Below are 18,492 nucleotides of genomic sequence, written 5' to 3' on the forward strand. Positions count from 1 at the left end.
CACTGCTATCAAGGGCAAGTTACAACGAGAACAACAGTGAAATAAGCTTTTACTCCTCCATCACCAACATGAAAAGCAGCTAAGTGTAAGAGAACAAAGGAATGAAAGGATAGTAAAACGAGAGGAGGCGGTACATTTCAGTGAAACCTCCGCTGCAGTCAAGACATCCAACAATTAGATGATTTCTATCTGTTAAACTCAAGACACAGAATAAAGACCATCTTTCAACCAGAAGGCTTGTTTTACTAAGATATTGATTCACTCATCTCTTGTTAAAAATGATTGACAGCATGTATAGAGAGACGTAGTCCCTCCCCTTCCGGTGGGCCACCATGGGACCTTATTTCTGAAAAAAATATGTACGGTAGTCAACAGCGAGAGACAAATATATTTTTTAGGAATGCACTGATGCTGATACTGGATCGGATGTTGGGCAGATACTGACTCAGATATCGGGGACAATGGGGCTGATCTCTTCAATCCAATATATACTAAATACATTATGTGCTGGAATTTTAACAATGTCTCGTTTAAATGAGTGGGTAGAGTTACAATTGTCTTTTTACTACCCAGACATTGGGTGAAGGTCAAGAGAAAGCCGGAGGTGTTTGGTGCTTTACAAACATTCTCCTGAGACTCTGCCTCCCACTTAGAGTTGGCCATACACTTCAGACTATGATGCTCTAGGTTCCCCTCTTGGGTCAGTTTTGGACTTGTCAGGGACGGCGTGTTAGTTTCTGCTCGTTACATGCATAGTGTTCTTTCACAATAAACATTGGTGTTCACAGAAAGTTATTGGATTAAAGGACTCTCAGTTAAATGTCTCGCTTACATGAATGAGCAAAGTTATATTTGTTATTTACTTTTTCAAACTATGACACTCTAGGTACCACCTCTGGGGACAGCGTGTCAGCTTCTGCTCATTACATGCATAATGGCTTTTCAAAGTAAACTTCTGTGTCCACAGGAAACATACAGATTCCGCTCGTTACATACAGTCTCTTTTCAAAAAATAAACTTCCAACGTAGGTTACTTATGCAATAAAACTACTTTGGTGAGGTTTAGAATAAAAGATCGTGGGTTGAGTTAAAATAAGTACATTTGTTATGTAAAATAAGTCAGTTTGTTACGTAACTGGTGTTAAGATTAAAGTAGCGTTAAGTACGGAAGTTATGTAACAAAACTAAGGTAAAATAAGTCATTATACTGCGTCAGCTGCCCAGTGGATGGGTTTACATTGGAGTTCGTTGAAAGCCTCCGGTGCCTCGGTGCATCGGTGTCAGGCACCTAGGGGAACGGTCCAAGCTTCGGTATTTGATGAGTTAGAAGTGAGAGTAGCTGTACAGAGGCTGGTTTTGTTATTTCACAATTCACACTATCTCTCAATAGCAGTAACTCTCATATCATGTATCGCTGCCATTTTAAAATCCCTGCAGCCCTAACAAAACACAACCATACCTAGAGACTGATAGTATTGATTGGAAGACAAACAAACGGAACAACTTTGAATACTGAAGATTTTTTAAAAAGTTGTACTTTTCTTCTTTTTCTCCAAGGCTCTCATCCAAGGTTTCCCATTTACCTTCCTCTCGCATGGTTTATATGCATTTATAGACATATTGACATTGACAGACCACGCAATGTCAATCCTCTCTCTCATGTCTCACTCACTCAGGTTAATAAGGAAATGTTCATCATGATCATCTAATGAGAGCGAGGAGGTCATAAACACAAATATAGCAGCCTAGTTAATTGGAATGAATAACAAATCATTTTCCAAACGTATAAACGGAATGATCTGCCTGTACGAAATTCATCTATCTGTTTATTTTCTATAGCTCCTCATCCTCTATACGATCGCAGGATGTAAATGAAAAAAGTAAACTATGAACTCAAATTAATTACAGCTAATATATACAGTACAGTATTAATTAATGCACATTGTTCGCGTTGTGTAAGGTCATATATGGTTGTTACGATTTGGTGTATATTTGATATGTATGACCAGCTTACATAATTTATGTTTTAAAAGAGCGTTAGTTAAGGTTCGACTCAGGGTTAGGACACTTTAAGAGAACTTCATGTTACATGCTTAGAAAAGTTGTTTAGTGTGCATAAATAAATAACCTTTACCTGCATGGCATCAGTTATATCAGAACTGGAGAGTATTCAATGAAACAAGAACAAAAAACAGCACTGAAGGCTTTTCTCGATGGAAAAGATGTTTTCACTCTTCAACCGACTGGCTTCGGCAAGAGTTTGATTGACAGACGGTTCACCCAATCACCTGCCGAGTATTTTTTTAAAGTACCTGTGCCTTTTCCAAACAGTTTCCAATGACGGCTCCTCAGATGCTTGTGTGTAAAAAACATCTGGCGGGTCAGGTTTTAAAACCCTACCTGATGCAGATGTTTTCAATTGTTAGGAACTGAATGCAGGCTGTCAGATGTGTGTGTGCTTTAACTTTCCACTTTTTAATGATATGCTACAACTGAGTCAGTGTTTTTATTTGCCTACATTTTTTATATGACCTATTTGAATTTACTTAAATATAGTGAGCTTTGCTTTGTCTGTCAGTATCTAGTTCTACAATATTTAACATTAAGATAAGTCATATTTTAATTTTGTTTCATACTTAAATTATATCACCCCAAAATAAATAAATCTCAAAAATACAGTTTTATTCATATTTTATCTAACCTTTATTTTTCCAGGATAATCCCTCTGAGATTTAAAACCTATTTAAATCGTTTTTACACGACGAAAAAACACTTTGCGATGGCAGGGAAACCCCCTGATTTTAGAAAAGCAAACTTGAACATCAACATATGTCGAAGCAGCCACAGCAACTACGCAGTCAGCAACACGGAGCTAATATATGAGAACTGCAAGGAGGGGAAGAGGGAGTGATGCAGTTTATGGATGACCCATAACCCGGTAACTATAATAATGCAGGACAGTGAGGATACAGCCGCTTCATACAGGAGACAAGTGAGGATCTACCGATGAGCATTCCCCCCGCGGATGTTCGTATGAGGAGAGAATAAAAAATATTTGAATAATATATATTTTTATTTTGCATCGCAGTTCAACAAAAGTCCTACAGAAAAAACAGGGGATGCTGCAGCACCCCCACTTCCCGCATCTATGAGGACATGTACAGTAACTCAGAATATGTGAATAACTCAGTTGGGATTTTAAAAAGTCAGTAAGAAGTATACCATTCCAAGTTAGCTGCAGCATCAAGATCACATATAATGCTTGACTCATGACCACACATACACAGCAGCAGTGTGACTTGCTGGTACTCATTGAGTCGCTCATCTAAAAACTAATGGTAGGGATGAGGGCGGGGTGATGGATTTCATTGGATCCCTTGGGGAAATAGATCAGCGCCAACCTGGTCAGGATGACAATTACATGTTAATTGTATTACACCCACACTTTGCCTTCCCATTTAGCCAAATGTAATTACAATAAGTGAGTTGTTGATTTAATTTCACGGATGGGTGTACCGTCATCGAGGCTTCCTCGTCATTGCAGGCGGAGGCAGGCCTGCCCTGTGCTCAAGGGAGACCTACAGTTGAATCGGCATTTCAAACGCGCCGAACCGTGGTCTTGTTTAGTTTGAAATGGGTGCCGTGCTCCGAAATGTCCCTGAATGGTGGACACCGCAAATAGCTAATGTTCTCATGCATGATTTAGTGAGTGATTAGACATCACAAAAGTCATTTTCCCAGACCCATCTTCACACCAGTGTTTATCCTGTTACCTCCATTTACTGGAAACACAGCGATACCACACTGCTGTACTTAGCGGCACTTCCCTGTGCCACATGTGTGAATATCAGTGGCTTTTAGTGACATTCCTGCATGCTGTATTAAAGTCCTATCAGCGTATTGCCCATTAACAATGCCTTGTTAATGCCGTGAGGCTTGCTCTGAACCCGTTTGCACCTTGAGCATTTCCATAAAACTTTGCAGCTCGTGGATGGTTGTGGCTTTTAAAAAAGACCGGAGATCGTTGTACTTTAGTACGATGCTTAAGCTGCTCTGGTGGTCAGGCTTTGGTCAGGCTTTACATGATATAATATGGCAGCCAAGCCTGATTTTCCAGTAAACAGCATGTGTCACTTTGTGAGTGCATGTGGCATAGTTATGAGGCCTTGAAATAGAAAGCAAGAATTACCCCACGGTGGTGCTCCGCCAAAAACCCCGGGGTCCATTAATAACCCTGTGTGCCACTGCATCTTTTATGTCTCTCTGAGTGGCCCTGCTGTTTCTGAAGGGGTCTTCGCAAAATAACCAGAAGCATTTCCTAATTAATGGGCTTTCTCGCTGCAGAATTAATTGCTTCCTACCATGCAGTCCCAGCCCTTTCAGACAGGGTTAAGGCTGCATACTTTGATGGCCCTCACAAGAAGAACAAGAGGCCGTCAAATCATGAGAGATTGCCGCAGAGACGTTGGAGACAGAAGCGGAGGAATGTATGTGGGCAAAGAGAGGGAGAGCTGTTGAGGTTGTGTGGGCATAAGTGTTTATGTGTATGTGAGTGTGTGTAGAGGTGGCTGGGGAGGGGGTGAAAGGATGATTGAGACAAGCAATCAGTCCCACTGCAGGAACAGAGGGCAGGCAGGGGGCTGTTGCCTGTGGTTACACTGCTAAGTGTGCCGGTCTCTCGCTTTTTTCCCGTGCACACGGATCAATAGATGAGTGGAGTGTAGCTTGGAGGTTCTTGCACACACTCCGACACGCCTTCTTAATCCACTGTGTGATAACCTGTGCCATGCCGATGTATACTGCGCAGGAGACGAGCAAGGGGGGAGGATGCAAAACCCACCCTGCTGCATGGGCTTTATAGGAGAGACTGCAAGGGCTTTCCTTTCATTAGCCCGAGGATTCAGATTGCTTGGCTGCTGTGGCGGCTGGTTTCTTTATATCTGTTCAAATTACATACCCTTTTTTTGTTACCAAATTTGTATTGGTTTTCTTTTTTCCCCTTTATGGAGGAGACATTGTACATGGAAAATCAAGTAACTGAACTATTGTGTTGACATGGCATAACACATCTACATCTATTCACTAAGGTAATTACATATAGAGTGCTACAGGGATGACATATTTTGGTAGGCCAACCCAGAAGTTAGACTCGCACAGGTTCCCTCAATAAAAAGCCAATGGGATTGTTCCATTGGGTTTTTGGATTATTGCAGAAAATAAGCTCTGTGGCAAAAAATCGTTTATGATACTTACATGTTTTGTTCCATAAAGTAATCTCCACAAATGAACACCACTTTTATGATTTTTGAAGTGTGAATGCAATCGGCAGAAGTAAAAAACTAACGTTAGGCTATAAATGAACTACACCACAGTCACATGAACGTGAGTATACGCAATGAGGCTGTAAAGGTGGACGAGTCAGCGTGATGTTTTGTAGTCTCATTTAGCCACTTGTTAGCAACCACCTTTTTTAAGACACATCAAAGCTTCAAAATTAATGAATGTGGTGTTGATGTATTTTATATGTATTTATTTTATTTTATATAGAGTGTTGTAAAGTCTAAAAGTCAACATTTATTGGAAAAAGATAGAAGTTATCATTTCCAAAATCCACAATATGTTTTTATCTAAGAATTATTCTGATTCAAGCCATATTTGTTGGCATTTAGCCTTTCAAAAACAAAATTTTCTCTCAGGTCAAAAAACTGTTTGCTCATTTAATAAACTGAATCACTTTATTAAAATTGAGGATTTTGTTTGAGTATTTGTAATTTTTTAGGGTGATGACATCAGAAAATATGGAGGGGGGAGGCTCAGCTTTTCTTAGATACAAGTAGAGATGGCTTCAAGGAAAATAAGCTGGGAGCCACTGTCATAAGGTATAAAGTGTGGAACTGCTCCATAGACAATGAATTGGGAAAGATGTAAAAGATGACACTGAGAGTACCCAAGGGAATGGTCTGAGTATATGGGAACATTTTCTGTTTCACAACACAGAATACTACACTAGAATAAAACTCATTTGGTATAAAGAAGAAAACAAAACAACTGTGGGTCCATAAAACAGTCTCTCATTCATCGTCTATGGAGCAGCTCCAGACTTTATACCCTATGACATCACAGGTTTTAAACTTACTTCTCTGGTTTCTGGCTTTGAGAGAGAGGAGCTGTTCACACATATTGATTGGACTTTTCTAGGCCATGTAAATAACATATTGGATTTCATGATTTAGGTGGTTAACCCACTCTTTACCCCCGCCCTCCCACGAGTCTATTTGACCCCCTCCCCAGCAACCTGAGTATTTCTAAGCTATAACATTATAATTAGAGATACAGAAATGAACATATTGTGGGTTACTGTATACCCTAATTTGAACTAATTAAATTACATTAGCTAAACCTCATGTGTAACTGTTATCTTTTTGTTTTGTGCTGTTACAGTATGTCTACTCAATAAAGAAGCTGGAAAGATTTCCTTAGATAACACTTTTAAAATAAACATCCAACAGAACGCTCCCCTCGCAAAAAATAAAGGCGTTCACTCTGTATGAGCTGGAGGGATTTTCCCTTAGCCCTAAAAATTAATCTGTCAGCCGGCAAAGATTATCTTCCTATCTCGCCGTGCTCAAACATGGGAAATGTTTATGATGAGTAAACATTATCACGGATTTAATTAACAGATCCTACGCTCGCATTGATCCATGGGAAATATCAATTGCACTGGTGTATTTAATTAGTCTATATCTCTGCCCTTTGTGTCACTGGGGTTGATAGAGCGCCATGCTCTGCAAATTAATCTCCATCAGCAAAAGACTTGAAACAAAAGCATGGTTGGAATAAAGAAAGTGAGAAACTTAATCTCCCTACTTAGTATTCCAACCGTACACCTTCGCAAATGATGTTGTTATACATAGTTATTGTACAGTAGCTGGGACTGACTACACAGTGCATAGAAGTGACCTTAACCCTAAGCTTGTGGAATCTCATTATTCATACAGATTGCCTTTAGCTAACGCTGTATATAAATAAACTGCTGCACAGTAGAACTCTATAATTTATTCTTCAAAACATAAAAAGTGACACAGTGTAGTGTTAATACTTTTGCACTTTTAGTTTTCACAAATTTTAGATTGTTCCCAGAAGAATTAGAAGATGCTACAGATCACATTGCCACGTACCAATTTGTAATAGTGTTTTCCTCCAAAACACACACATATGTGTTGTTGTTTTTTGTTTTGCTAAATGATAGTTTTTATTTTTTCAAACTAGCTGAGCTACTCTGCAATCTTTCCACATACCCCCTGGCAACTGCTGATGTACCCCCTGGGGTACAAATACCCCTGTTTGGGAATCACTACACCAATCTAGCTGTCAGCAGTCTTCCATGCAATGCATCCATGCAGCAACTGCAGACCCAGGTTTAATGTAATATCACGATTTTATTAGACACTGGAAATAGAAGTTAGAAGTGGATGTATAACCCCAGCAGCTCTGAGAGAACAGGCATAGATCTGTAACCATCTTGTTATTGGTTTATCTTGAGACAATTAGTTCCCTCGTTGCCCAATCAGGTGGTAACCTGCCCTGTGAAAGCCCACCGCTTTCCTCCCTTTGAGCTTTGCACCACATACACATTCACTTACATCCAGGCAATGTTATGTTTACATGTGCCTCAACATGCATGTCTTTTCAGTCTCTTTATTACAGCGTCAAACCACCCGGGTGAGCTCATGGTAAAGCCAAGCTGTGGGTATGTGTGAGCGTTTGACCTTGGAGGGCGGGTCCATTATTTTTCTGACGTTTTTTTATCATTCACTCGTTTCCCAGTGGAGGTCCTCATGTATTTAAATCTTAACAATCACATTTTGGTTGAAGTTTGTATGTTTTAGAACCAAATGCTATTTTACTCAGCCCTTCTAAAAATGTTTTCCCATGTGACCTGACGTAGGTTTCTGCATGATGATGCTGCTACATGTACAGTATAGTCAGTGTTTTAACGTTACGTACAGTAACTTAAATGGCATTCGACATGCTCCCAGTCTGGAGAAGAAGACAGATATATCGGCATGGAAGCTAAGCAATGTACTGTTGTAGTTTGGATCCGAAAGTCTCACAATTACTCAAACAAACTAACCGATCGATACAGCGGTAGACCAGCAACTCCTGTGTTCTGCAAGGTAAAATACTGTTTTTGTTGAGTCTTGTGGCTTTGAATAGAGCGATATAACACCTTCAGTTCCCTGTCGGAAAGGTCTGTCTGATGGCAAAGTAAAGAGGTGAAAATATTCTAAATATTGCGCACACTTAAATTGATATTGATTTTTTTAGGTGGTTAAAATAATAAATAAAAAATAATAAATACAAATAAATAAATATATTTTTCTGCGGCTCCCGTCCCCAGCCGATTTACCTCGACATCAGACAGCCCTTTCCGACAGGGAACTGAAGCCTTTATATTGCTCATCTCAGAGCCACCAGACTGCGTTGACAAAAATAGTAATTTTATCTCACAGAACACGGGAGTATACAAACATCCCCGCTTCAAAAAAATTTCAAAACTTTGACTCAGCTAGTGCTAGCGTTCACATTATTCATAACCTTTTTGATCAGCTTACTTTGGTAACCTACGTCACTGCATTTTGCTAACAGCTGAGTGGGTGTTTTTCATTTGGAAGAAATGGGAAATAACGCAGATGGACCCGCCCTTTAATTAGTAAAATGACAACTACATTTCTGCCTCCTGGATCTGTTCTGATCCCGTTACTCTCTTCTTGTTTTGCTATTAATATTTCCAGATGTATACAGCTCTTTTGCTGGAGAGAGTAGTTTGATAAGGCTGTCAGCATATAGGAGACATTTTATTTCCTGCTCTGATACGCATGACAACTCATCAATATAAATGTTAAATAATGTAGTACTCAGACTACATCCTTGCCTTGTGTCTCCGATTTGCCATATCATTTTGTTAGTTTATTACTAGTTTAATGCAGTATTGATTTTTTCTTTATAGATTATTTCAGTGATGGTATATATACAGAGTTTGCCTCTGACACCAGTGTGAAGTTGTTTTAAGAACAGACCCTTAAGTGCCAAATGGAGTCAAATGCGGTTTTCCTTCAGTGAAATCGCAGTATTTTGACTGCTTTCTGACCAACTTATATTATGATGTTGCAGAGAATATATTATCTGGTCTGTAATTTCCTCTAGCTCTCTTGTCATGAAGCTCAAATCACATTTATCTTGTATCTGTTTAAGATGTTAATCTACACGGCACATCGCTTTGCTGTTATCCTACAGCAGATTATACTGAGTAATTTTGTATTGACACAGGTGCTTATGTATTAAATTAGTCCTGTGTACACTGCAGGGAATGGATACCATGCTTTAATGTATTTGACATATCCATATTTCATATTTCTTATACATATAAATCTTTACATTTAACTAATCCACCACCCACATGCAAAATAACCAGTTCATTGTAGTAATATAACTTGCGTTTTTGATGTTTTTATTATTTCCGACTACTGGCTTTAATGGCTTTGCTGCAGTTTGGTTCCCGTGGCGACACACTTTTGCAGTTTGACACTAATTGGTATACATTGAGAGCCACAGCAACTCGCATGTTACACTGCATGCCCCTACTTGTAATTACAATTAGGTTGCTGACATAAATGTTTTTTTTTTCAGTGGGCAAGTCCTATTTATGGTAAATACAACATTATGTTTATGTAGTATGAGGGCACTGTACCAGAGGAACCAGAATGAACACATGGAACAAAACATATGATATACAGTTTACTCAGTGATTTCCTACCCTACCCTTGCTACCCTATCAAAATTAAAGAATCATGTATTCAGGTAGTATTCTATGTAGGATGGGAAAAATTTACAAATAAAACGGAGAAATAAACATAACGCAATGTAATAAATATCAATGTAATTTATGGTTATTTCCTACAATTTATTACTAGCCAAACATATAAAAAAAATCTGACTTTTTTTGTTTTGACAAATTACTGTGAAAGTAATGTACCCAGAGAAAAGGTAATTGGTGGAATTTGGTGTTGCAACAACTCGAGTGTTGTGTTTTCCTGTGTTTAGAAGTCCAACTGATGAAATGGTTTTGTAAATGAGGAAATGTTGTTGTGTGTGTGTGTGTGTGTGTATTGAGGTGAGTGGCCTGCGCGTCCCTATTTGGTGCCGTTTTCGATTTAGGTCCGTGCGTGTCATTTGTTCACCGTTATTCATCATCATTACTACGTGGGAAAGACTGAAGGTTAAGGCTAATTTGTGTTCTCTCACATCAACTCTCTCTCTCCCTCCTTTAGTGTGTATCCGTAGTCTCTCTGTGTATCCGTCTCTCTTTTAAATTGGTAACTGGACGTATTTTTACTGACTGACACATTCAGCGAGAGAAGTCAGCACACCCAAACGGAACATAATTTATGCTAATCTAATAATTAGCTGAAGAAAGTTGATGATTACTCTGGGGTAAAGGAAACCACTGGACCTGCTGCCCCACCTGCAGCAATCTGCCCTCAATTAAAGTCTTTTAATAAGTGACCTCACACCTCTCTGTATCCTTGCAGGAGCTCGCTGAGGGATAGTCAGCCCACAGGCCAACCCCCCCCAAAAAATATTAATTATTAATGAACACTCCACAACTCGAGATGACTGTAAATACAAATGACTGAATGATTTAAAACATTGTAATTAGCTACCCCATTCTTCACAGTAACCTTGGACTGTTTAGTTATTATGTTGTGCAGGAGATGAAGTAGTTAAATGATGAATTGTGCTTAAATTGTGCAATATCTTGTATAATTGACATAAAGCATCATCAGATGGCTCCTCAGAGAATGCGTTGTGAAAAGGTAAAAAAGCTAAATGAAACTGGTGATTAATCGCATCCATAGTTAATCATGATTAATCACAAATGAATCACGTTTTTTATCTGTTCAAAATGTACCTTAATGGGAGATTTGTCAAGTATTCAATTCGCTGATCAACATGGGAGTGGGCAAATATGCTGCTAATGTATGCAAATGTATGTATATATTTTTATTATTGGAAATCAATTACATAATATTGCCCAGAAACCATCACAGATACTGCATTTAGCATTAAAAAAACCTTTAGCATAAGTTCTGATCGTTATTTATTTCACGACAAGCTACTATGACATGGTACCAATGAATTCCTTAGGTTTTCTAGTTTCATATGGTACCAGTATCTTCACTCTAGCTTTGAGAGTTGCGTTAATGAAATTAGTCGCGTTAAAACGAATTTGCGTTATTATCACATTAACTTTGACAGCCCAAAAAAACCCCATAAATTGACATACGTAATTTACTTAAGCTTTGTTACTTTTTATTTCATATATCTGGAACCTAGAGTTGTGTATCAGATAGTTTCTGTTTCATATGTGTTGAGATACGGTTTAGAATAGTGGAGATGAATGAATGAGTCCGTTTGTTGTACTCAAAAGATTGAAAAAGGAAATATGAAAAATCCAACAGCAAACAAGCCCACTCAAACACAGTCATTGAAATATGTATCTCTCATATATGAAACGATCCAACACACCTACTCGATGCTGTTCATTCTTGTCCTTGATCTTCTCGCTCTTTGGAAACGTGTTTTGTCATTTATTCAGATGAACTACTCGAGCTCTGGATGTTACAAGGATTTTGCTCCACTGTGATCAACTGTTTGCAAACTGTCAAGAGTGATGTTACATTAATGTTATTTCAGGAACATCAGTGGCAGTTGTTAAAGGAGAAAGGTACACATTTTTAAAAAGGGTGCTTCACAAGCCAACATTTAGTCCCTTTTAATGGAACTGTGGTGTGGTTCAACCCCTGGTGCGGTTCGTTTAGGCAGTTGTGAATGCAGTAATCGTACTTTGGTGCAAACCAAAATTACCGGTGAGACCGCTTGCGAGAGGTGGTCTTGGACCGTTTCTGAACGAACCAAAAGGCAAGCCGCCTGTGTGGGCATTTGTTGAGATGGACACTATTAAATGGCAGGTTGATATGAGTGGGAGAGAATGGACCTGGACTTCTGCATAAGCCAGATGTTTGCGTGACATCTGGGCCGAAGAGGACATACAGAATATGCTAAATAAAATCCACAAAAATAGTGACGTTTTTAAAATCAGTCAAGATAAACTGGAGGAGGCACACTAGATCAGTGCCGAGTCAAAGTGAAAAACTTCAACAACAATATATCAAAGTCCGTTATTCCCTGCATAGAAGAGCCAGCTCTCGAGACAAAAAAAGATAAATTTTCTCTTCCATATACGCCCTTCAACAAATGATTTTTTGCACTATGAAACTGAACCTGAAGAAAACATCAAAGTCAATTCAAGTCTGAAAAAAGTCTGAAAAAAGACAAAAGAAAAGTTCAACATATGTCCAAAAAAAAGTCCCAAAAATGTAAAAAAAAAAAGTCAGAAAAAATGTACAAAAAAGGCAGCAGTAAGGCAGAAGAAAAGTCAGACATATGAAAAAAAGTTAGAATATTGTCAATGACATGTGAAAGCACCCAACATTTTTTGTCATTGTTCTTATAAGGGTGAGTGCATAAAGGAAAACAAAGGGTAATGTCAGTTTTGTCGGTCTAATCATCAGTGAAGGTTGGCCTGACAATTGTTGTATCTGTTTGGCCAAAACAGAAAAATAAAACCAATTTTACAACCTTGGTGCTGTCTGCCGGTGCAAGCTCATCTATTTGTCCCTCAGGCCCCCCCCGCCCCCTCCTACCAATTTACAACAGACAGAGTGAGCAAATAATACTCTTATCAAACAAACTCCACTTTTACTTCTGCAAATGAGCCTGATGCATCTGTGAAAATACCTCGGAGGCTGACAACAGATATAAAGTGTAGCTTATTCCGGGGTAACGTATGGTGACAAACCAGGAAGCAAATTTTAGCAAGCTGTTAAATTTCATGCACAATTTAGTTTCTGTAAATTGAAATTTATGATTACCGAATTACATAATGGGAGTGCTTTGGCAGATTTGCCCGGCGCCTTGTCAGAGGTGCACCTGTTGTACGGCTCAGAGCTATGAGCGCGGAGATGGCGCATACGCCAGGCAAATCCATTATTATAACTCAAATCCAGCAGTTGCATTTTGTTCCTGCTGGGACTGACTCTCACTGTTGATTAAGTGCAGGTTTAATCACTGTTGAGGCCCTGTGTTGGCAGTACCTGGCCTCGCCTCCTACAACAGGGAATAAGCCTCTGGCTGATTATAATATTCACATGCTAATAACACTATTTGTATTACATACCTGAGGTACCAAACTGACTTGCTGATTATTTTGCGTGGTTTTGACAGCTTGAAGGAGAGTTTACAGCTTGGCTCACTGTGAGGGTCAGATGCATGATGTCAATAAGTAGAACAACAAAACAAGTTGGTAAACTACAACAACATAGGAGAAGTAAAAAAAGTCTCTCTTTTTTTCTGTTCCAGGAGAGGAGAATTCACCCGGCTGGTTATGCGGAGAGGACGAGGGGAAGACGATGGCCCCGTTTTGGTGTCCCCTGCTTGCCTGTCACATGCCTGTCTTTGCTACAAAGTCACCAGAGAGAAAGGTAAATACGCTGACAAAGATCATTTCTTAAAGAGAACAGGTTTACTATGTGTTCTGAAGTTTTAAAAGATCTATTATCATATTAACTCTCAAACAGTAAGTACATGTTTTAAAGGGAATACATTTGAATTTCATAATCTTTCCATGTTTGCACGTCACGTGTTAATAAAACCAGTGGAATACTGTACTTAAAAAGCACAAACAAACAAAAAGTAGTGTCAGTGTAACATCTGTTCACAATCCCTTCATTCACTCTTGATGATCAATGCAGCTCAGCTAGTATAGTTCATATGACAGTTAACACTGGAAGACTATACCTGAACCAAGGGCTGCACAATTAATAGACTATTAAGCGCAATCACGATTTTGGCTTCCCACATTTCTGAACATGATCGACATTGACATTGACATTTAAAATGTCAGTCTTTCAGCAGACGAGCAAAATGAAAATGCACTAAATTCAGGTGAAGGAAAACCTTGTTTTGAGTCTTATTTTGATGCAAAGATTTGTACATTAGCAGGAATGTAGCACAACATGGAAGTGAAAGAAGCACTCTGTTGAAATATGAACATGCAATACAAATATTTTGTCCATAAAATATATGAATAATCGTGATAAATAATCGCCATCTCAATATTGATCAAAATAATCGTGATTATCATTTTGGCCATAATCATGCAGCCCTACCTGGACCTAGGTATGGATGATATGGATACATTCTAATTTCTAATAATAATGTGTAATTGGATATTGCAATTTTGATATATATTGTTACAAGTAGATATAAATGATAAAAAAAAGTAGCTATAAATGTTTGTTTGTAAATAATTCAGCAAATTAAATGCTTGACAAATCAAGGTACTTGTGCATGTAAATTCATTATTATATTCATTATCAGCAAAAAGCAATCCTGCACATTCGTTTGTAAAAAACTTAAAGGCGTAGCTACCTCGGTGAAAAGAATATGACAATAAAAGTTGACTAATTTATGACATCTCCTGGTACATATTGTCATATTGCCAAACCATATCTGGTCACGTAATAAAACAATAAACTAAATTAAAAAAAACAAAAGAAAAAATGAAATACTTTGAATGCAAAAAAATAAGCTAAAAATAAATGTTAGAATAATATTAATCTAAAAAATAAACTGTTTCATGTCATTATGATGACATGAAATTCAGTGGTGAAGCACTGAGCACAATACTTTATGATGCTTTTTAATACCCTTGCTGTTATCAGTGTATTTTAATAGCACACCATTATACTAATACTGTTACTAACAATAACAGATGAAGAATAAACAATGGACTAGATGACATTTTCAGCTGGATCATCTTACTGTTGCTGCATCTTTCTGAGCTGATTGTTGATGATCAGGAAGCAAAGTGCTTCCCTTTGGCTCAATCAGTCAAAGAGATTTGACTTTCACTGATGCTAAGTTCTCCTCTTAAGCAGCCATTAGTCCATAGCGGTGGTGGGATCTTTATTCTAATAAAGATTTTGTCCAAAGAGATCATAGTGCTATTTAACACCGTCATGTCCAATTGAGTGCAATCAAAGCCCACTTGTCTTGCCCTAACAGCTAAAAATACAATGTCTCAGCGATGATCTCACTCAAAAATACCTAGACTGTTGGAATTACAAGGTGACACCAGAGCTTCCCCCTTAAGATGCCGGCTGAAGTATTTCGATCCATACGAGCTGTTAAGACCTGGAAGCCTCCAATAGATCAAATGGTCAGCACAGGTGAGAGATAGACTAAAAGGGGTTTAGAAGTCAGAGGAAATGGTATCAGATCAATTTGTAGGGGCTGAAAGATGATATTTCCGACCACATTTTCTAACGCTGTAATGTGGTTATGGGTCTTACTGAGCAAGGTGGGTGTTGGGAGGAAGGGGGGAAGGGGAGGGCAAATTACCATGGCCACCGGGGGAGGATGTTATAAAGTGATCATGCAATTATCTTAATGGCTGTGGGACACCCAAGCATAAATCAATGTTCCTACATTAGATCAAGACCTATACGCCAACCCCGTAGTCTGCTGGCCAAGTGGACGAGCTAGGAGGGCGAGGCGAAACGGCAGCTGGAAGTATGGAAAGTGTAGCTTTGACACGGGGTGGAGGAGGAGGGGGGGCGGGATTTCCCAAAAGATCTCTGCGACGTACCGGAGTGTTCTGCCAAAGTGTGTTACACCTGGCGGGAAGCGGAGCCAACTCAATTAATGTATTTTGAGCCAACGGGACCCCGGTGGTCTCTGAGGATGTGCTCATATTCTCCTCTTCTCGCACAAACAAATGAAGCACCTGAGCACGCCAGTGAAGGGCAACGGCGGCCGCGTCAGTCACGGATGTGGTTCACCGTGAAATCGTTTCACGTGGCTTTATTTTCTGAGATTCAGCATGCGTGTTTTCACATCAAGCCGCCGCTGTAAAGACCTGTGACGGTCGCTCATGCTATTAGGGCTGAAGTGAGATGCTTGCATTGCTGCGTGTGCAAGTTTACGTTCATTTAAGTTTTCCCTGCCTCTATGTATGTGCTTGAGTTGCATGTTTCTCTGTTTGACTATATGCTGTAGCTGTGCACTTCTGCGCATCACGAGAATGGGGTATGTGATAGGAATGGGGGGCCTAGGTATCAGAAAGCTGAAGAGGTAAGCAGTGGTATTTCTTTCCCGTTTCTTGACTAAAGAGAAGGTAGCATTAAATGGAGTGACTTTAAGTCCTTCATGCAGAGCAGACTGTGATTAGGGGTTTAGCTCAGCAGCAGCCCCCCTCTCCCTCTCTGTGTCTCCATCTTTGCCTCAGCCGCTGCCTCTGGGACACACACGCCTCTCTGTGCCAAAGCTCCGCAGCATCTCTTTCTCCAGCTCTCGCAGCTTCTCTTGGCAGTCTGAGTTACAGTGAGCAGAAAGGATGAAGAAAAGGAGGCAAAAAAAAAAAAAGAAATCCCAGATTAAAAGAGATGTGGCCGAAGGGGCCAAAGCCATTTCCTACAGAAAATAAAGTTCTAAAGCAGCGTAGCATGAACAACACGCACAAGTCACCTAAGGGAGCTCAACCCTCTGCTGGCTGCGTGCAGCTCTGCGCGCCACGGTCCTCTCGGTGGGAGCCGGCGAGGGCTACTGGGCGAACTCGTTAGGCACCGGAGATAAACCTTATCACAAGTCTTCTGAGTGAGAACAGCGGGGGTAGACGGACTCCTCTCAATTTATCTCTTTCATTCTCTCCCTCTCTTTCTCTCCCTCTCTCTCTCACACACGCGCACTCAGAACCAGACGCTATCTTGGTTAATAGACAAGCCACATTCTGATGATCCTTGTTGTTTAAAGAGTCAGTGCACGCTCCGCTTCGTTGCCCTCTTCTGCCGTTTTGAAAGATGAAACAGAGCAGGTTTGATACTATAGCGGGAAGGGTAACAGCTGAACCACATTTCTATACAGGAGAATCAGCTGTTAAGTGCAACAATTAATACCATTTTACCTGCACAAGTAGCATATTAGTGCATAATGTCATTTCTTTTTTTGCCTTTGGTTATTAATGAAACTTTGACTTAAATTTGAAATCACATTTTATTTGTTATTTGTTCATTTTCATTGTTATTTGTAGCCTTCTTCCTACAGTAAGTGCATTGATGTGATGCCAGCATACATCACTGTGCCAAAACCAACCAGTGCTGAAACATTATGACAGATATATCAATTAGTTACATCTTTTATTATTTTCTGACATTATAGACTAAATGATTAATCAACAATGAAAATAATAGTTATTTGCAGACCTAAATTGACAACTTGAACTTCAATTTTGTCTGTCAACTCCAGTGGGCAACATCCGGGTCTGAAAAGTGAAGCCAATGTGGAAGTGCCTTAAACTTGCCTTCTTTCTAACAGCCAGCAGGGGGCGACTCCTCTGGTTGCAAAAATAAGTCTGATTGTAAAAAAGTCTATGAGAAAATGACCCTTCTTCTCACTTGATTTATTACCTCAGTAAACATTGTAAACATGAGTTTATGGTCTCAATCGCTAATCGCATTAGCCAAAATGCTGAACTCGAGGCTTCAAAACTGCAGTCAACAAACCATTGGCTGACGTCACGGTGACTATGCCCACTTCTTCTAGACAGTCTATGGTCAACTCACTGTCCTAGAAGTAGCAGCCAGATCTAGGATTATTTTTCTGCACTAAATACTTTTAACAGAGGCATTGTGTTGGCATGGATTGTAATGATATTTGTTTGCAGTTATGTAATATCTAGTCCTGAAAGGCATAGTTCTGGTATTTTGAAGTGGGGTTGTATGAGGTACTTATCCATAGTAGGTGTATTATCTTCAGTAGATGGTGGTCAACACACCCCCGGTTTATAGAAGCAGACAGGAGTAACCGCACAGAAGCAAAGCAATGTACTGCTGTGGACGGGGGCAGCAGCAAAACGTGTTTAAGCCACCTAAAAGAAAGGCTCACCTAAAAAAATCAATATCAATTTAAGTGCTCGTTATATTTCGAATACTTTCACCGGTTTACCTTGCCATGAGACAGCTGTTTCCGAAGGTTAACTGACAAATTTTACCTCGCAGAACACAAGAGTTGCTGGTCTATCGCTGCTAACCAAAGTCACACAATAACACAAACAAACTAACCAGCAACTCCTGGGATCTGCGAGGTAAAATTACTGTTTTTTGCCATGGAGTCTGGCGGCTCTGGCGAGAGCCAGAATCATAGACTGTATAGCTGTCTCAAAGCATGGTAAACCAACGAAAATATTCTAAATATGACATACACTTAAACTGATTTAGATTTTTTAGGTTTCTTTTAGGTGAGTAAAATACATTTTGCTGCCGTCCCCGCTTCCGTGCCGGTACTCCTGTCTGTTTCTCCAAACTGTGGGCG

General features: G+C 39.5%; 1 protein-coding gene across 3 annotated transcripts in view; it reads left to right on the top strand.

Moving 5' to 3' along the window:
• The window catches only part of arhgef10la (Rho guanine nucleotide exchange factor (GEF) 10-like a), a 148,821-nt gene that overhangs the window by 80,466 nt on the left and 49,863 nt on the right, over positions 1-18,492 (top strand). For all 3 annotated transcript variants that reach the window (XM_074639229.1, XM_074639244.1, XM_074639238.1), the window contains one exon: positions 13,483-13,604. In XM_074639229.1, the coding sequence (XP_074495330.1) occupies positions 13,483-13,604 (122 nt within the window). The remainder of the gene's footprint in view (positions 1-13,482; positions 13,605-18,492) is intronic.

This window comes from Sebastes fasciatus, chromosome 1 (genome assembly GCF_043250625.1).
Source record: "Sebastes fasciatus isolate fSebFas1 chromosome 1, fSebFas1.pri, whole genome shotgun sequence".
Classification (NCBI taxonomy): Eukaryota; Metazoa; Chordata; class Actinopteri; order Perciformes; family Sebastidae; genus Sebastes; species Sebastes fasciatus.